General features: G+C 31.9%; 1 protein-coding gene across 2 annotated transcripts in view; it reads right to left on the bottom strand.

The window, feature by feature from the left end:
• Positions 1–19,674, bottom strand: part of THEMIS (thymocyte selection associated) — a 176,570-nt gene extending 156,896 nt beyond the window's left edge. For both annotated transcript variants that reach the window (XM_074333551.2, XM_019729460.3), the window contains exon 1: positions 19,449–19,674. In XM_074333551.2, coding sequence (XP_074189652.2) covers positions 19,449–19,539 — 91 coding nt within the window. In that variant the 5' untranslated portion in view covers positions 19,540–19,674. The remainder of the gene's footprint in view (positions 1–19,448) is intronic.
• Between the last annotated feature and the right edge of the window lie 2,068 nt (positions 19,675–21,742).

The raw sequence follows: 21,742 nt of genomic DNA, 5'->3' as shown, positions 1-21,742 counted from the left end.
GACGCGCCTTTCTGAGTTGGTCTTAGAGTTGGTCTACAACCCACCCTTTCTAGGCTGGTCCCACTGTTGCGTATTTTCCCAATAGACCCACCGGAGCTGTGCCTGCATTAATCCTCCTCTCCTGCGGCTCTAATTTACATTTCACCCCCGGAGCTCGCCCCTGCCCCCACTGCGTCCTACGTAGGTTTAGCCCAATCACCGGGGTCAAAGCCACCCGATTTTTTGAAAATTTGCAATGCGTCTTTAGTTGATCTGGAATTTTGGGGGGATGCCATCTCTATTATTATCCTGTTAATTATTTGTCCTTTGAATGAAAAACTTGATGGCAGTAGGTTTTAGTTTATACGCCCCCCTTCATATTTTACTACGCACATAATGTGTACTCAAAGTACATTACTGTCAAAGAGCCATAAATGTATCCATTCTCATCTGACTGAAGTACAAAGGGCAATGGAAGGGAGGACAGGCCAGCTTGTGTCCGATCAAGGACAAGTTCAAATTTCCATTAGTGTCACGATTCTATAAACTCTATGAACATGCTATATCGTTGCTGATTTTTTAAAAATTACTAGAATAAATACATACACTATATTTAAATAGGAATATATTTAAATTTAGTAACTATGTTACTAATGTTCAAAATCAAGAGTGCTCTCTGCTAATAAACAGTGAATTCAAACACATGATTTGATTTGAGGAGTTCTGGAAAATATTGTTCTAAATATGCTTTAAGCTTTTTCTGATGTCAATAGAGAAGTCAAAAAAATGGTTTTTGGTCTGTGGTTAGAATTCACACACCGTTTATGAGGCAGGTGTTCTTAACCGACACAAATGCTGAATCATTAAAACCAACCCTTCTAACCTACAGTAAAACTCTTAGACCTAATTTTTCTTCATAAGAAATAGAATATTGGAGGGCTAATTTCATTGCACAGATTAGTAGAAAATGTATCCCATTTCCTCATAATTTTTTTTCTTTAAAATAGGAACAACAAAGTCTTGTCAGATAATGACTGTTCGTTGTAATTTACAAAATATTATTTCACAGGAAAAAGGTGTATGTTTTATTTAAGTAAATTTCATCTCACAGCTTTGGTAGAATCTTAGTTTTAAAAAGGTGTAATGATTCCAAATGCTTATTAGGTGTTAAACAAGGTAGATGCCTTGATTAAAATCTAATGTTTTTATATTCAAGAGCTTGACTATTGTATCAAAGATAGACTTCTCTAAAAATAATTTTTCAGACTTTTTTACACATTACTTGAAGTTACTTTTGCTCCCATTTTCAATACTTACTCTTAGTTCATTTACTAATGCCTAACAAAATTTATCAGTACCATGATATGCAAAAACATAAACTACTATATTTATGGCAAAAGTTTTAATTTTCTTTCCTTTAGTAAATGTTGTTAACTGTTAAATAAATGACCAATAATTTGTACCTATTAAAATAAATTTAGGTAATTAAGATCTCTAACCAAAATGCCCATTTCATAGCATCTGAAATCTAGCAGCCAATACAAAGTATAAGTTTTACTTAATCTTTTTCTCAGTCTTTTCTTTATACTTATAAAATGAAGAAAGCATATGAACAGTCTATATTTATATGATTATATACAGAAACATATGCCATACTCCACTTGTTAACTTTGTGTTGCATAGCCAAGTTTGGTACTTCATAACAAATAAGTTACAAATTTTTAAATGTGAGCACTCTACTATAGATGGGAATAATGTACTCCATTGTACACCACGTCCACATTTTAGAACATCTCCAATTCAATAACACAAACACTTTCTGGCAGTTATTTTTCTCTACAGCTTTTGAAAATAATACAGCTGAAATTACACTTAATCTGAGCTTCTTTTACTTGTTCTTAATGTATGGAATTTTCCTCCCAAATAAGTCCTGCTTACGTTAAATTTTAGGGAAAAATATATTCTAGTCAAGCACACACACACAAATGAACTAAACTTTTTAAATTATTTCACATTTTTAAACTTCAAATATTTTGATTCTTATTTTTTAAAATATAATGTTTAATTATATTGAAAGGTAATTTTTTATTGATCTGTAGTGTGTGCACTAAAGCATTCTGGGAATCAAATCAAACAGTAGCTGAAGTATCAAGTCTTAGATAAAAAATGGTTCCAAAGATTTTATAGAAAAAGAATCAGCATCATTTCAAACAAGATTATGCCTTAAAGAATGTAGTCATAAATGTAATTTTTGCATATCACCAAATTGTATATTCCAATATATATTTCTAAAATGAACATTTAAGGTTTTCAAATTCCATTCTGATAGTCATTTTAGTGTCCAACTGTATGCCACTAACATAAAGAGAGCAAATTTAGATTTATTTAATAAATCATTATCAATTTTAAATCTGGGAACATACTAAGTTTTTATTTTCAAGCTTACATATAAAAATTTTCAATTTTTAACATCTGTGAACTTAGGTTGTCCTGAATCTCAAAAGCAGTTTTATACCAGTGAAGCTCAAGAGAACATGTTATAAACATGTAGGAAAATTATACTATAGAAATTTAATGCTTGTCTTTAACAAATCTTTATAAATATACACTCATGTAGAGAAATATTGGTGTTCTGTTTTCTTTTAGCTAAAATTCTTTTTTAAAAAATATGATAGGCCATATTTTATTAGACTTTTACATAATTTCATTCCTTTTGAGTCTGTAAACCAAAATCAATGTTGTAAACACATATTAAAAAGTGGAAAAAAATGTTTGCTTTGTCTGAAAATGTAAAGCCTATAAAATATGAGTGAATACAAATTGAATATAATGCTATAATTTTCCCTGATTTTACCATGTTCCTAGCTGATTAAATTAAGCCTGAAGAATATTAAATTCAATTAGCCATAAAATAATTATGTTGGCATTAAAATAGGCATAATTTGTTGCCATATGAACATTGATAGATGCATCAAATTCGTAAAAGTCATGTTCATATAATGTATAATTCACTAAGTATCATTATTTGATATACGTATTCAACCAGTTTTAATACTTCAATGTCATACTTATCAAAATGCAGTTGTAGTTCAATAATAAGCTATTAAAAGACAAAACAAACGTATAACTAATACTAGTTATTTCTCATGTGTCTTTATTTTAGCAACCCAATTTGTATAGTCAAACTGCTATTAGTAAATTTTTATAATATGTCTTTAAAAAATTGCTGGTTCTATAATGATAGGATTCACTGTAGAATTTCACAAACTCTTCAGGTGGGCAGAGCAAGAATAACCTTTGCTATGAGTTTTATCCTTGAGGCATATGTAGGTAATATGGCAAATAGGTGACTTGAAAATGGAAATAATCTCACAAGATATGGCCAGGGAATAAATGTCTTTATAAATATAATAAATTGAATAGTTTAAATGAGATTAAATATATATGTGTGTGTGTATATATATATATATATATACTAAATTTGTACGTAGATGAGCATATATAACATTTTTTAAAAAAATGTATACACATTCTAAGAGACATTATCTTAAAATGTGTATACATTTCTTTGGCACCCCGGTATGTTCTATATGTTATATGCATACGTTAGATATGTTCACAAGTATTTATGTATAGATATACACACATATAAAATAAGTTTATATATGTATTATATATGCTTACACAATCAAATCTCTATACAAAGACAATGGAATGGGCCCATAATAAGCCTTCAATACTTAGGGCTATAATCATTTTAATAATCTAATATAAACTACGTGCTAGGTTTCTCTTGAATACAGAATAAATTCAATATCCTTATTATAGTTCAGAAGCCATTTAAAACATGACCACGGATTACTTAACTACCTACTATTCCCTGAGCTGTTCGTGGACCATATTTTGAATTTTGAAACTCGTATAACATTTTAAACACTTCTCTCTTATTCTGAAAATTTCTTATTTATTATTTATCCTTGATACTCTCTCAATCTAATGCTCTATGTCATTTCTTTTCATCAACAAACTACCCCACTTTCTCCTGCTTCTCCTCCAACTGGCACTGTTTTTTTTTCCTTTTTGACTGGCTCTTATCCATAACTCCCATGTTGTTCATTGAGACCCACGTATTTCTTCTCACATGGACAATATGGCAATCCCTGAAATAACAAGGCTTCTTTCACCCACTTACAAATCTATAATGTGAAACCTAACAAGTTTACAACTCCTTTCACTTCAGATGTATGTTTTTGGTAGTCTAGTGTTCATTTGCATCTGAACATCCTATAGGACACATTGTGTAATGGTTAGGACTCTGGACTCTGAACATCCTATAGGAGCTTCAAACTCATTGGAATAGAACTGACTCATGATTCCATCTTCAAAAATACTGCTGCTCTTGTAGTAACTCAAGTAACATTTTTATCATCTACCATGTTTTCTTAGTCCAGGAACCTCAGGCCTGCAATTGGTACCTCCCTTTTGCTCTCTGCTTCTCATAAGCTGTCACGTACAGAAGATTCTACTCAAAAGACCATAGATTCTGTCTCTTCCCTTCTATCTGTAGCTACGATTAGCTCTTTACTGTTTGATTCAAATCCATCTAGTCAACCTCGGCTAGAATCTAATTTACTCATCCGACATTATTTTTCCTTTAAATATCTCAGAAAAGCTTTGGCTTTTTCTATAATTTTCAAATTATTTACAATGAACGAATTTAACATTTGTAATCAGGAAAACACATTACAAAAATAACATTATTTTATAGGTTGCTATTGAATGCAGAATAAATTCAATATCCTTACTATAGTTCAGAAGCCACTTAAAACATGACCACAAATTATTTACTTATCTACTATCCCCTGAGTGGTTCTTGGACCATATTTTGAACTTATTTTCAAACTTATATAATCTTTTAAACACTTCTCTCTTATTCTGAAAATTTCTTATTTACTGCTCATTTTCTATGTAGGCTGCAAGCCCCAGCAAAAAATATCACCAACTCTTATTAAGCTTTCTCTGATTTCTTGGGTGGTAAGTTGTGTTCTTCCTAATGTTCTCAGAACAGTTTACACCTGTTAGAGAAACTTCATGTTGTATAATAAACATTGGTTTTAAAAAAAAAATCTATCTCCTTTTATTGTCCTATAGAGTCCTTAAGAGCAAGAATCATACTTTATTCATTTTGTAGAAGTAAGGAAGAAACAAGTAAGGAAGAAATGAAGGAAATAAATATACAATTTTAAGGAATAATTTCAATGACTTTAACATATTTTGGCAGGAAAAACAAATATATTTAATATATTTGAAACATGATATTTAAAAATCTTACCTTCCAAGAGGGGAAAGTCATATTCATAATATTTAAAGCTGCTATAAGTAATACTTTTTTATTATAGCATTATATTTATGGGCTCATTTAAGCAAATCTATACTCTGACTTCTGCAAATATATATGTGGTTTCATCAGTTTCTCCCTGATAAATAGTGAAAAAAATGGGTCATGGAGTCTAAATGCATAGTGAAGAGTTCTAGCATTGTTTAATTTGTGTTTGCTAATTTAGAACTAATTTAAATTAATCTCCGTGTTTCCAATTAATCTCTATGTTTCCAATTCTTCTAACAGTATATAACTCTTGCAATGTCCAAAAGGACCATATGTGATTCTCCACCATTTCCTCTCTGTTGTCATTTCTGATCACTCTCCCCCTCATCCAGTCTCACTGGTTTCAAATTTTTCTGAAATATGTCAACACATTTATGCCATAACATTTTGATAAAGATACTCTCTTAGTTTGGAAAGATATTCATACAGATATCTGGCCAACTCGCTCACCTCACCCAACCAGAGAAAGTCTTTTCTACCTGAGTTGCTCCCAGCATACTTTGCAACTGTGTAGAAAATTGGTTAATTCTTCCATTACATGGATTTAATGTTAGAAAATTCTGAATAACTCAAAAGGAAATTACATCTGAAAGTATGAGGTAAAACTCTTCCCAAAGAAAACTGTGTAGTAAAGGGTTAACTCCATACACTTGGGTGCTCAAACCCTGCATATTTCAAAGAAAGGACTAGTCTTGACAGGCTCCTGAGAAATAACATCTAAGCCCTTGGAATATCCTACCAGATAAGAGAGTTTTGCATATCTGGGACATGGGGTCAGACCAGACAGTTTATGCTAACAATGTGATTTATGGTGAATGCTTCTATTTGTTCATCTGATGATCCTGGATCACACTGTATTACTTGACCTTTGAGGGGCTGGAAGGAAACTCAGTAGCTAAGGTCAGTCACACAAATACTCTATGCCTATGTGACTGCTCCAATAAAAATCCTGGACAAAGGCACGAATAAGCTTCCCTAATTGGAAATACTTTGTCCCTGTCATGAGACTTCATTTCTAGGAGAATCAAGCACTAACCATATGCCAAAGGATAACTGGCAGCTCATGCCTGTTTTCTCATGGACTTTGCCCTATATGCCTTTTTCCTTGCTGACTTTAATTCATATCCTTTCCCTGTAATAAATCACAACTGAGTAACACAGTTTTTCCCATTTCTACATTTCTATAAAATCATCAAAACTGGATGTGATCTAGGAGACCCCCTCCCCCCCAAGATAAAACATAGGAGGACATTTTTGTGACCTTGGGTCAGGAAACATGATAACAAAAACGAGCTAAAGAAAACTAAAGAAAAAAATTTGATAAGTTGGACTTCATTAAAATTTGAAACATTTTCTTCAAAAGAAAACTTTAAAAAGATGAAAAGACAAGCCACAGAATGGAAGAAAATATTTGCAATTGTATACCTGAGAATATTTGCAAATCAAATATCGGAATACAGAATACAGACATTATTCTTATAACTCAATAACAAAAACACAAACAATCAAATATGGTCAAACAATTTGAAGAGATATTTTATAAAATAAATAAATTGCTAATAAGCATAGGGAAAATTGCTCAACATCATTTGTCATTAAAGAAATGCAAATTAAAACTACAATGAGATACTACAACGATTATAAGGTAAAAGATAGACAATACTAAATTTTGGTAGGATTTGGAGAAACTGGAATCCTAATACATTGTAAGTAGAAATGTAAAATGGTACATTATTCATAATATCTGTAAAGGGGAAATAATACTAATGTCCTTTAACTCGTGTTGGATAAATAAAATGTAGTATATTCACACAATAAAATATTATTTAGCAATAAAAAGGAACAAAATATTTATACATGCTACAATAAGAATGAACCTCAAAAACATTACGCTAAGTAATAGAAGCTAAATGCAAAAGACTACATACTGTACAATTTATTTTATATAAAATTTCTAGGAAAGGCTAATTTATAGACAGAAAGCAGATGAGTGGTTGCCTGGGGCTGGGAATATCAGTGACAATTATTGGCATATAGCTCAAGGGACTTCTTTGAGGTGACAGAAATGGTGTAAAATTAGCAGTGGTTGTACAACTCTATAACTTTACCCAAAATTATTGAATTGTAGACTTATAATGGATGGATTTTATGGCTTAGACAATTATATCTTAATATAGCTATGAGAAACATCTAATGGAGAAAGACAGAAAAAAAAATAATAAGTAATTTACATGGTATGTAAGTATGTAATAGGTGTTTTGATCCGCCCTCCCCCCCCAAAAAAAAAAAGAAAAGTAAACCTAATAAGGAGGATAGGGAATACAGGGAGGGGTGTGCAAATTTTGCAGTATTATAGAGAGTGGTTAGGGTAAGACTTATAGAAAAAGAAGCTAGCCAAGCTGATGTCTGGTAGAAGAGCTTGTCAGCCCAAGGGAAGAACATGAGCAAAGCTTAAGGTGGGAGAATATTCTCAAGTTTGAGGAACAGTGAAGAGGCTAGTGTGGCTGAAAGATTATTAAACAATAAACTCAGATGAATAATGGGAGAAGGAGACTATGTATAGGGCCTTATTACCCTTTGTAAGATTTTTATTTTGAGAAAAAAATGGAGAGCCACTGGAGGGTATTTAACAGAGGAGCAGTATCATCTGCCATACAATTTAAAAGCATGACTCTATGCTATATAGAGAATGGACTTTAGGAGTGAAAAGAGTAGAAGCAGGTAGATCATTTAGGTGGCTTTGATAATCCTGGCAGTAATTTATTGTAGACTTATAATGGCTTGAATAAAGGGGGTATATGGAGGTTGTGGTGAGTGATGACATTCTGAATAAAACATGGAGAAAGGAATTTGGGCATCGGTTTTCTTTTTTTTAAAATTAATTATAACTTCCATAAAAGTTAGAAGAGACTACATCAGAATGTCAATAGCATTTCTTTCTGTTTGATGAAGTTATTGGTGATTTTGTGCTTCTGCGTTTTCTAACTTGCCAGCTGTGTGTATGTATTATTTCTGTAAAGCAAAAATATTTTTTTCCAATATCTAGTTCATTGAACAAGATCATAATGCAAACAAATTTAGTTGTTTTGCCATATTTTTAAGTCAACACCAACATGATTACATATACGAATGGTCATGTTAGCAGTGAAAAAAGTAGTTAAAGAAGTAACAGATAATATTCCCTGAATACAGAGTGATGAACTCACTTTCCCATGAACATGTGAGAGCATTATAACCTAAGTATGTTTCTTGGTATTGTATGACTCTCTCCAGAATGTCTGATGTCTAATTTCTAAAATTTATAATAAGGGCAGTTCCAGCAGTAATAAATATAACTTGTATCAGCCAGGAAAGTTTAGGTTCCAATAAGATAATAAACAACCTCAATGTGTTACCAATTTAAACAATGTAGGTATATTTCATATTCCACTACAATTTAATACAGGTGGGTGAGCGCAGGCTCTCTAATAACTGTAGTCATCTAGGGAGCCAGATTGTCAAAGACTCCGTTTTGACATGGTCTACGAGAATGAAATATGTTAAATTATGAACTGGTTCTTAAGGAATCTGCCCCTAAATGATACGTATTACTTCTACTCTCACTACATTGGTCAATAGAAGTCCTATGGCTACAAAAATGTTGGGAAGTGCAATCTTATGATTTATTCAAAAGAAGAAGAAAATTGGAATAAATAAACATGATTTTTTTTTTCCTTTTTATTCTGCAAATTTGTTCCTTGGCTACAAATTGTTCTTTCAAAGAATTGAAGGTGGAAAAAAAAAAAAAAAGAATTGAACATGAGATGATGACAGAGGTCATGATATCTATGCTGTGTATCATAATTACAGTGGTACCTTGGTTTTCAAATGTACATTATTCATGACCTAGCTTACCCAGATCTTTAACCTGGGATTTGTGATGGCAATTATGTTATCTCCTAATATGAGTCTCAAAACTGAGTTACATATTCCACAGAGTATACAAGATGTGAGGTAAGAGAAGAAAATATTATACCTTCAGTTAATATTCATTTCAACATAAAACAAATGAGAAAAGTAAACAATACTACACTATTATATAAAGATTTTCTAATATTTACTCTTTATTTTATAAGTATTTGATATTTAAAAGTCCTAGCTATTTCCTACAACAGGTGGTCACATGACATGCATAATCCACAACATACTGAGACAGATTAGGAATTCCAAGAAATTAGAGTTAAAAGAATTGTCATAACTTATTCATTTACTTGCAGTATTTCCATATAGTGAATTTTATATGTGTCAAGTTAAGTTGATTTAATAATAATCATAATCTAACTTACAAACTCTCACAAAATAGGTAATAACTTTGCAAGATGCATACAAAGGCATTTGAGAATTGAAGATTGCAGAGCCTACCAAGAAAATGACAGATTTATGAAGATTACTTCCAATATAGATTGATAGCCACCAACATTAATGATACATCTGCTCTAAGTATGTATTAAATATGGTGTATATTAGACCTTTATGAAGTATCTTTAAGAGCTAGCATTCAAAACAGGTGCCGAAATAAATAAAATAGAACCATGTCTTTGAATCACTATATTACATGGTATTATTATCAATATTTTCATAAATATTAAAGTACTTAGTAATAAAAAATAATATTTTCAGTAATATTACTTTCACTAAACTATATTAGTAGTAAATATATTATAATAAAGTTAACTTTTATGAGAGAAAAATGGATTTAGTTATATAAAAAAATTGAAATGGTTTAAAATATTATTACTTTTATCTTTATCGTCTTATAATTTTTATTACTGTGTATATTTTAGAATGATCATAAATATCAATATTAAGGATACATGATCTTTTATTTTAACTGACAAGGTTTGTGCTAAAATAAAACCCTGATCAATTAGATTATGGATGGGGTATTCCAGCCATGTGCTCATTCAGTGGTCAAAACTGGCTTTTCAATTGTCTACTTGAAATTTCCATTTGGATAAATAACAGATATTTATATTTAACATGTCAAAACAGCACTTTTGCTTTCCCCATCAAACCTCTTCCTCTCCTGCTCTTCACAACTCTGTCAAATGCACAAACATCTATCTAATAGTTTAGACCAAAATTCTTGCAATCATTCTTTGGTCTTCTCCTTCTCATATGCATATCAAATTTATTAGCAAGTCCTGACATTTTTACCTCCAAAGCATATCCTGAACTGGTCACATCTCTTCAAACTAAATCAAGTCACCATGATCTCTCTTCTGGATCACTGCTTGACCTCCTAATGTGTCTCATCTAGTTTTGCCCCACTCTCGCCTATTCTCCCAAGAGCAACCAATGATTCTCCTAAAATGACAATCAGGTCCTATCAACCTCCTGCCTCAAAACCGGCCATTGGCAGTTCTTATAAAATCTAAACTCCTTAAAATGCTCTTGCCCACTCCTTAAACATCTTCTGTTATACGTTAACATAGACTCTCCTTTCTGCCTTCTTCTGTATGTTCGAGGTACAGGGATATTTTTCTCTTTCTTAAACAGATTAAGCTCCTTTTGGTTTCCAGATGTTTGCACCAGCTGTTCACTCTGTTTGGAACACTCGTCTCCCAGATCTTTTCTTAGCTGCTTTCTTTGAAGCATTCAAGTCTTTTTTCCTAAATCAGCTCTTTGGTGTGGTCTTTGCCATCCACCTTATCGTGCAGGCCCCCACCAGCTCCACTCTGTACCAAATTATGTAATTCTATAGCCTTCGAGGCCTACAAAATGTGCACCTCCTCACATCCTCAGACTCATCCCTTCCAATCTCAATTATTCTGCTTTATGCCCACTGGCCTACTCTCTGCTTCTTAATTAGATGAAAAATGTTGTTATGTGGTTTGCAGTTGCTCTATCCTCAGCAGAAATGTTCTTCCAGATATGTGCAAGCCTCATTTTCTCAGTTTATGCTGGCCCCTGCTCAAATTTCATCTCATCAGAGATATGTGCTCTGATCACGCTATCAAAAGATCATTGCTTTCCTCTGCCTTGCTTTACTTGTTATATATTTACTTCTTCATAGCACTTGTATATATTTTAAATCTATCATTTGCTTTTCATTTGTCCCATGCACTGGAATATAAGCTCCAATATAAGCTTTCCTTCCCCACTGTAATTCTAGTCTCTTGAATACTGCCTGATAACGTATTATTATAATTTACATAAGCTGTTGCATGCTAAGGCTCACTTAACATTTGTGTATAAAACATGCTGCTATGATCATTTTTGTATAATCATTATTTTTGTTTATTATAATTATATTTAAATTAATGTCTAGAGGTCAGATGGTTATGCACATGTTGTATATTTATGTATATTGCCCAGCTGATACCTAGAAAGTCTATAACAGTTTACATTCCCAGCACCTGTGCTTCTCCTCATTTCTGCACATTCATGCCTACATTGGGTTTTGTGAATCTTTTTAAGATCTGTGACCTAAAACGTGATTAAGAATGATTTATTGCTTTATTGTATTTTATTGTTAGTTAATTTGAAAATGGTTACATATGATTATGGCACATGAACTGCCTTTTATATCTTTTTCCCATTTTAAAATTTTACATTCATTCTTGTTTATTGTTATTTAATTATTCTTTATACACTTAGATATTTACATTCTGTCTGCTGTATATATTGTGACTATATTCCCAGTTTGTAGTTTGACTTTCATCCACATTTATGTATCTTATTTTCTTTTTTTCAGTAAGGGAGTTTTCTATTTCATAAGTTCAATGTTTTCACTTTTAAAGTACCTAGTTGAATATTTTTCTATGGTATATTTTAATGTTTTTATTGTTAATGTATTAATTTTTAATATTTTCTACATATTTATTTTATGTTGGTGTATATAGCAGTAGTGAAATTCAAATTAGTTTTGTTTTACATTTTAGAAATGGTTGCTCAGTTGTCCTTAGAATACACCAACATTATGGTAATCATAATAATAACACTGCAAGATTTCTATGAGCCAGTCATTTTGCTAAATATTTTATATACAATAGCTCAATTAATCCTCACATCAACCTTAAAGGTTACAATAAAGCCTATTTTTCTTGAGAGGGACAAAGCAAATGTTGAATGTTGTAAGTTGGCCGTGGAATCATGTTTTATTTGTAACAGCCAGGAGACAGAAACCTGAATTTATAACCCACAGTCCCATGCTACATATCAATAGGACAATTTAATAAGTGCTTGAGAAACATGTTATTTATACTTATGCTGCCTGTTATCACTGTGCTTGTAAATTGGGAGCATTCAATCCAGTACCACAGAGCCTTACCTGACTTCATATCAGCTTTCTCAAATTTCCTCAAACCTAACTTTCCCCAAAAATCTGTCATGGAGTCATCACCACAGGGTGGGTGAAACCTGGTTCCTCTGCCTCTACTGATACAAGAAGCAGAAAGAAGGTAAAAAATATATTTTCTTGCACTTTAAACAAGAGACACCAGAATATGGAGAAAAAATGCTTAGAAAAATATATTCCAAAAGAAAACTAGATTATAATATTATTATTTAACAAAACAGAACTTAATGAAAGAATCATAGAAAAAAAGATGATAGTAATAGAGGAGATGTAACCCTCATGAACATAAGTACATGCAAAAACTCAACCTTAAAAATACGATCAAACAAAAGTCAGAAATGAGGAGTAAGCTAGATAAATGAACAATTGTTGGAGGATTTTTGTTTTTTTTTTTTTTTTGCATAACCCTCTTAGAAAACTATAAGCAAAGCAGGTGAAAAACAGACAGAAAGAGCAAGGTGTGAACAAAGCAATTAAAAACTCAAGTGATTTGGTATATATAGAGAGATATCATACCAAGCAACAAAATAGATGCTTTATTTGAGCATATATGAAATATTTTCAAAGTAGGACATAGTTCATGCCATAAAGTAAAATAATCTAAAGTAAAGTAAAATATCTAAGTGTATAAAGAATAATTAAATAATTCAATCAATTCAAAAAATAAAAACCAATATAATACAAACTATTGTTCTTTAACAACATACAACAAAATTATCAATTAAAAGCAAAACAATAGCTAAAGGAAATCCCATGTTATCAGTAAATAAATAAAATAAACAGCGATTTGATTGAGAAAGAATAAATGGTACTTTAAAGTGAGTAATAGGGAAAAAAACTACATGGCAAATTTATGGGGGGAAACAGTTAAAGAAGTAGTCAGAGGAAAAAAAGTTTTAAACACATTTACCAATAATCAAGAAATGCTTTTTAAATGATTGCCTATTTAACCTAGAAAGCAAAAAAAGGAGCAGCAAGGGAGCAAACAGAGAAACAAACTAATGAATATCAAGTTAGAAATCAATGTAAGAAGTACATTGAGAAGTACATTTTGTTAGAGAATATAAACAAAACTAAATTCTGATTTCCCTTCAAAAAATTCTATGTGTACCAGTAGTTCTTACAGGAGAATTCTACCAAAGTTTAAGGAAGGGTTTAAAACATATATATATATATATATATGTTCCCCCCTCCATGTTTCCCCGAAAATAAGACCTTGCTGGACAATTAGCTGCAACGCGTCTTTTGGAGCAAAAATTAATATAAGGTCCGGTCTTACATTATATAAGACTCAGTATTATATTATATTATATTATATTATATTATATTATATTATATTATATTAATAACATCAATATACAGAGGGTGCTAAAAAATGTATATGCATTTTAAGAAAGGAAAAAACTTCATTGAAATTGTAATATACTCAGTATATACCAAGAAAAAAAGATGACTATATATATGTGTGTGTATATATATATATATATATATATATATTATCTTAAAAGGTGGAAAACAACAAAATCTATATAGCTCATTTTAGGAAGTTAGTGTAATCCTGAATCTAAAGCAGATGAGTCTATTCAATCACTTCAATTATAATTAAATGTAAAATTGTTAAATATAATATAAAACTCCTACATTATATTTTGAAAATTATATATGTGTATGTGTGTGTGTATATATATATATATATATATATATATATATATATATATATATATAATGAAATAATTCTCAAAAATCTTTAAAAGTAATTTACATTAACTAAGATTAAAGAAAGAAAGCACATTATTATCTTAATCTATGATTTAAAAAAGTACTAAGTTCAATACCTATTTATTATGAAAACACCTAGAAAGCAAGGGATAGATGGGAATTTCATTTATTTAGTAAAGGTTAAATGCCAGTTTTAGAACATCACGCTTAGTAGAGGAATTTTAGATGCATTTTCTTTATGATTGGGAATAAGATGAGGATTCCCATTATTGCTTAACACAATACTGGCTTAAACTATAAAGGTAAGAAAAAGAAGTTGTAAAACATAGTAGGGAAAAGATACAGCTCTTGATATTGTCTAATAACATCAATATACAGAGGATGCAAAAAAATGTATATGCATTTTAAGAAAGGAAAAAACTGCATTGAAATTGTAATATTCAGTATACACCAATAAAAAAAGATGAATACAAGTCGTGTGTGTGTGTGTGTGTGTGTGTGTGTATGCCTTTTTTTGGCATCCTCCGTATAGTTAGGAAAACAAATACAAAAGACAAATTATTAGACTTAATAAGATAGTTGATCAGGAGTGTTAAAATCTACTTGCATTTCCCACTTTAGTGATAACCAATTAGAAGAAAAGGCGTAATATGATTATCAGTCAAAATAGCAATATATATATACGTGTGTATGTGTGTTCATTTTAAGCACTTGTCTAAGATACACAGATCCCTATGGAGACATTTTATTAAACTGTAATACATGACCTAGAAAGTGGGTTTTTATTGCTTTTGCTTGTTTGTTTTAATGAGAGATAAACTGTGCTCATGGACAGGAAGACCTTATTATTTTAAACATTGAAGTCATAATTTAAAAATTTCTACATTAGAAATTCCATTTCAGAATGGCTTCATTTGGAATTCTTCTACATGTTTAACTAAGAAGTACATCAAATTTGCCCATCATCTTTCGAAGAACAGAAAAAGACTCCACCCAAGAAGTTCCCTAAATTCAACATAACTCAATACAAAAACCTGGCTAGGAAATTACAAGAAATAAAAATTTTAAGTCAATTTCATTCCCTAAAAAAGATACAAAAGTCCTAAAAAAAAAAAAATTGGCAAACCAAATTCTGTGTTATATGACCAAATTGGTTTTGTTCTACAAGTGAAAGTCTTGTTTAACTATATGGAAAAATAAAACTATATGAAAATTAGAAACTATTTTAACTTAAACATTATATTTAAACATGAATTATTAACACTTTCTCTCTGTGGTTATGAATGAAAATAGAAAGTCCTTTATCATTACTCTTATTCAAAATTATACTAGAAGCACTAGCCAGTTCTTTAACTGAAGAAACATAATTATTGAAAATAATAAGACCTATCAACATTCACAGAAAACACAAATGTGTATGTAACATATCCAAAATAATCTAAAGATATAGTCTTACAATTCAACAAACACAACAAAAAGAAAAGGAAAGCTTTAAAAGATATTATTTATAATGAAATGGAAAAGAAATCAGCTAATTAAGAATTAATCTGAAAAAGTAGTGCAAGAAGTCCACAAAAAAAAAAATTATAAAATGAAAAGAGATCTATATAACTGGATAATTATATGAGGTTCATGGATCAGAAGACAATTGAAAATGATGCCAATTCTCTCCAAACCAATTCACTGCTAATCAAAATGTCAAGGGGGAGTTTGTGGAAGTTGACAAGTTAATTCTAAAATGTGTATGAAAATTCAAGCTGCCAAAGTTTAAGGAGATTAATAAATTAAGATAATTTATTATCTAGTAATAGAGAACTAGAAGTTCTCTGATTTGGCTGCATGTCATAATCATCAGAGAGATGTTTACATGCTTAATGGTAATGCCTTATCTCCTACATAATTAAATTCTTACCTTTTGTGGACAGACGCAGGCATCTACGTTTTAGTACCTCCCCACTGTTTCTAATGTACCATCAAATTTAAGAACCATGGCTCTGCGGCACATTATCATATATAATATAATATACTGTATATTGGTGCAAACCTACATTAATTAAGAAAGGATGGAATTGGTGTAATAATACCATTTACCTGAATGGAACAGAATAGAAGCTGTGGAAAGAGACCCAGATGTGTATGCTCACTGTTTGTGACTAATGTAACATAATAAGAGAGAAGAAGAAAGACAGTTTTTCAATAAAAGTCACTGCACCATTGACTCCATAAGAGGAAAGAAATAAACATTGAATTCAATCTCAAACTGTATTCAGAAAAATTAGTTCTAGGTAGATTGTAGACCTTAAGGAGAGAGTAAACAAATAGAATCTCTGGAGATAATATAAGAGAATATCTTCATGAATTTAGGGTAAGAAAAATTTCTTTGACAAAACATAAAAAATAAAATAATTATAAACTGACTATATTATCATTAAAATTAAAACTTTCAACCAACAAAAGATACCATTTAAAAATGAAATATGAAGCTAGAGACTAATAGAGGACATTTGCAACACAGGTAACTGACAAAGGGACAAGAACCACAAAATGTGCGTGTGTGTGTGTATGTATGTGTGGGCACATGTGCACATATACATATATATATATACACACACATATATATTTTGTCTAATCAATAATAAAATTTTATAAAATTTAATAGAGAAATCAGCAAGACTAAAATTATGAAAATTTATAACATTAAGTGTTGCCAAGGACATAGATTAATTGGAGCTTTCATATACTGCTGGTGGGAATGTAAATTGGTATAACTACTAGGGAAACTTGTTTTTCATTAATTACCAAGGCTGAGCATACACATACCATGTAACATGTTAATTTCACATATTTATATGCCCAACTGAATGCATATACATGTTAACACAGATGTACAAGAATGTTCATGACAATGTTACTGGTAACAACTCTAAACTGGAAATAATTCAAATGTCCATTAGTAGTAGAATGGATAAATGTGGTATATTCATCTAGTAGGATATTTTACACACCAAAATGAACAAACTGCATAGAACATCATGGATTGATTTTGCAAAGATGACATTTAACATATATGCCAACTAGAAAAGGATGTGTGCTGTAACTTTCCATTTATGTAAAGTCTGTAAATGGACAAAAGTCATAATGATGATAACCTTTGGGGAGGGAGATGATGGATAATGACTGAGAAAGGGCCTCAGATGGGATCTAAAATACTTTAATTTTTTTATTCCTTGTCCAGGGTGATGGTTACATAAATGTGCTTACTTGGTGAAAATTCATCTAGATATTGATTGAAATATAACATAGTAGTAAAGTACTAAATGATGAAGATGGTCTGAACACCTGGAGAAGCATGCTATGTTCTTTTGTAAGACAATATAAAAATGTCAGTTCCTCCCAAGTTAATCTATAAGATCAACACAATCCAATACAAATTCTAGTTGAATTTCTTAAGTAATTAACTGATTTCTTTAAAAGCCTATTTAAAAGGTCTGTGAAATTCAACTTAGAAAAAAGAAACAAAAACAAGTGATTGATCTATATATAAATTATATATTGATACTCATTCTGGAGCCATAGTTACAAAAACAGGTGATTTGAGCACAATCAAAACAAAATAGACTAATGAAATAGAAGAGACAGACTAATCCAGATGCAAATTTATGATATGACTTAGGCGCAGCAACACAAATCAATGGAGAAAGAATGGCTAGCTCAGTAAATGGCACTGGGAAATCAAGTTTTTTATATGGACAAAACTGAAATTGGATCCCTCTGACCCTTATAGCAAAGGGTCCTACAAATGGATTAAAATTAAATGTGAAATACAAAAGTGTAAAGTTGATATAAAATAATTTAGGAAAATATCTTTGTAACCTAGACATAAAGGACTTCCTACGCAAAGCATCAATAGCAAAACCATAAGACAAAAATGATGTGGACTGGCTTATGAACAAAGATATATTTTATAATATTGTATACATGAAAAAATATGGTGTGATTTCAAATAATCAATTTACAAATAAACAAAACTCGATACTAAGCTGATGGCAGCCTGCATCAACAGGTAAGTGTGTGTGTGTGTGTGTGTGTGTGTTGGATCTGATATTGTCAACCTTTGTTTCATTTCATAATATAAAATCTAAAACATTCTTTTGTCTATGAACCGGAAATATTTGCCTACCAACAGTTTTTTTAAGTTACTTTCCCAATAGTATTTCTGCATCTAATTCTACTACTGCCTTAATTTACCACTCTTGTGACCAGAAATATGTATTTGCCTGGTAAATGACTCTTTGCATGTATACAAACTAACTGCTTAAAGATTCTAGAGTATATATTATCGGCTTTAACATTCTTTTACTGAATTAACATAGTGAGTTACATCAAGAAACACTAACGTATTATTCAATAATCTTAATTGAATTCTGACTTTTCAACATAGATTCTTAAAAATTACCTTGTCATTAGTAGACATTAATTTCTATACTTTTAAATAAGAATGTAATTATTTAAATTATTAGGAGCTAGGACCCTACGGAACGAGGATGAGAAGCATTGACATAAGCAACATTGAGAAGTGGTTAAGAGTTTGGTGAAGTTTTCTTTCTAAACATTATCCTTTTAAAAATTTCTTTTGTTTTAGAAAAACTAAATTTTATTTCTTATATGCTAGAAAGATAAGTAAAGCTAACTTAACTTTTCACTCTTGCATTAAAACGAATTTCAAAGAAAAAGCAGAAATAATTCACCATTCATGTTGAGCTATTTGGAGGCCTACAAAAAGTTCAAGAAACTTCATTCAATTCCTTGCCCCTATACACCCCAGAGTCTTATCTAGTTTCTCCCTTCTCTAAGAAACTTGCGTCTTGACCACTGATTATTTAATTACGTTCTCTCTTTTATAATCACCTTTCCTTTAACAGAACTTATACCTGTATATGTTCTATTACAATTTCCTCCTCCAATCCCCAAGAGTATATACTTTATAATCATTGCTAGCCAGCCAAGAGATAGGAGGGTGCTTACCTTCGAAATAGATACCTGACTGGATTTCTAGGACCCTTGGGAGGGTCCTGAGATCAAGGGAGTGGACAAATTCCTCCAGCGACAATGCCATTGCTCAGGCTTGGGTCTTGTGCAGACGTGGTACTTACAGAAGCTTGTGGCTTCTGGTTATCACTTGTCTGCAGTTACAGACCCTGCTCATCATTCCTTTCTCAGACAGGCAAGGATGTCACACTAGAGCCCAGCTGGGGTGGAGGAGCTCTGTGTGGGGAGAACAGTGAAAAGGGAGGGAGGAGGCAGGGGACAAAAGGTGTTAGAGCTCTTTTTGTTCTGGTTGTGGCTTCATTTCCTTCTGACATTGAAGTAGAACAGGATGGGGGTGGGGTGAGCATGTCTGAACAGACATTGCCCCAAAAATGAGAGTTTGCTGTCTATTGCTAGTTCAGTTCTATCTACAGCAAGGGATAGGCAGGGGTCAGGGTTGTCTGTGGTTTGTTGACCAGAAAAGAACTGGAATTTAGGACTGAAGTCTAATCTTAAAAATGGCACCATGTTAATGCTATATCTCTTTAGTTCATTTCTAAAGTTTAGCTTTATGCTTTATTTGCATACGCAGTACTTTTATATTAAATTTGTTTCCGAAAGTGCTTTGTGTCAGCTCTTTTCAGAAATCTGATACTCTGGAGAGAGTATCGAAATCACTTTTTATTCTTCCACATTAAAAATTTTGCTGAATCTTAAAAGAGGGTGGGGGAGGGGTGCAGTATGCAAAGTAACACAGTAAATTAATTCAGTAAGTTAATAGGAAATTTCTAATTGCCACACTAGAGTGAAAGTATCTAAATCAGTTGTTAGCAAACCTGTGCTTCCTGAGTTTAGCTCTGCATTTGATCTACAGATTACTTCAGCTTTGTCTTCTCTGTTCCTCATTTGTCTCATTTATCAAATGGTGAAAACGCAAAAGGAGTCAAATAAACTGTACAACTTCTTTCCTGGCTAAAATTTTACAATTCTGATCCTGTGGTCCAAATTTAGGGGTGAAACCGCCGAAGCTAAAGGGAGCAACAGAAGCCATATGAAAACAAATCTTAAAAGTCATCCCCCTCTCTATTCTCTGTATTTAGCTGAAAGAATGTTTTAAAGCTAGAATATACAATTCAAGGTGATACTTTCTAAGTTCCCTTAAGGATGACTAAGGGAAGGCTGGTTGGTATATCTACAAGTGAGAGATGCTAAGAAGCTGCACATTCTCCTTCTAAATTGGACTCCAGGCTCCCTGTCTAGAAACTGTTTTAGCCTTAAGCTGCAGAAAGCATAGCCACGTAGAGAGGGTCAGGTCTCATCCCAGCTCTACCATATTGTTCATGTAAATGACTTAGGGATAAAAATATTGCCTTATTTTGATATAGAGCTTTAAAACTCTTTTAGCTCTGATGATTGTGTTTGATACTTGCAGTAATCTGCCTGACTTCATTTCTTTCTTTACAAGACTAGAATTTAATGGGGTCACGTAACAGTTTTTTCACAAGTAACTTCTACTTCCTCACTTGCAATTTTTTGCCCCCAAATCTGCCAAGCTTGATCACTCTGCCTTCTGTTCCCCTCATCCAAAGCTTAGGCTCTTCAGTTGACTGCAAACATTGTTTACAGCCTAACGGCACATCTCACAAGGTTGAATATGTGAAAAAGGCTGCTGTGCACTGCTCCTTAAAAATCAATCATCTGTTAGAATTGGTGACACAGCAAACTTCATTTGATATCTAATCCAAACTGGACTTCACTTGATTTTTTTCTTAGTATTGCCAAGTCAATTTTTTATCAAAGAAATAATTTCAAAATCTCACCAATATTTTACAACGATGTGTTACTCCTGCTTCTCTGCTCTTTCAACAGAATATCCTCCCTTTGTGTTGCAATCTGCTTCTCTTATATGCACAGTCTTAGTTAATGACTACCGTTCTTTAAGTTTCCCGAGCCAGAAGGCTGTGTCATGGGAGATGCCACCTCCAGTCTCCAAATCTCTCGTGCACTATAGATGGCAATACTTCACATCACTCACTCTGTTCTTGCTCTCTTTCCCTACCTTTACCACTTTACCCCTGAGTACAACCACTTCTGGTACTGTAGGTAAAGAAATCCTCATGTGACTACCAAGATAAAATTGACAAATAAAAGTATTGAGAGGGTACTTGAATTACAGGTAGTAAAATGAATGATTAAAGTTCAGTAATTGAAGAGGAGAGTGCAGGTATAAGAACAGACTACTGAGAGCTCAGAAACAAACTGGAGTATAGATAATCATTTACTACATGAAA

The sequence above is a fragment of the Rhinolophus sinicus genome, chromosome 2, assembly GCF_057876585.1.
Source record: "Rhinolophus sinicus isolate RSI-liver-muscle chromosome 2, RSI-T2T, whole genome shotgun sequence".
NCBI lineage: Eukaryota > Metazoa > Chordata > Mammalia > Chiroptera > Rhinolophidae > Rhinolophus > Rhinolophus sinicus.
The sequence above is the reverse complement of the archived record's forward strand: the minus strand, read 5'-3'. Positions and strand labels throughout refer to the sequence as shown.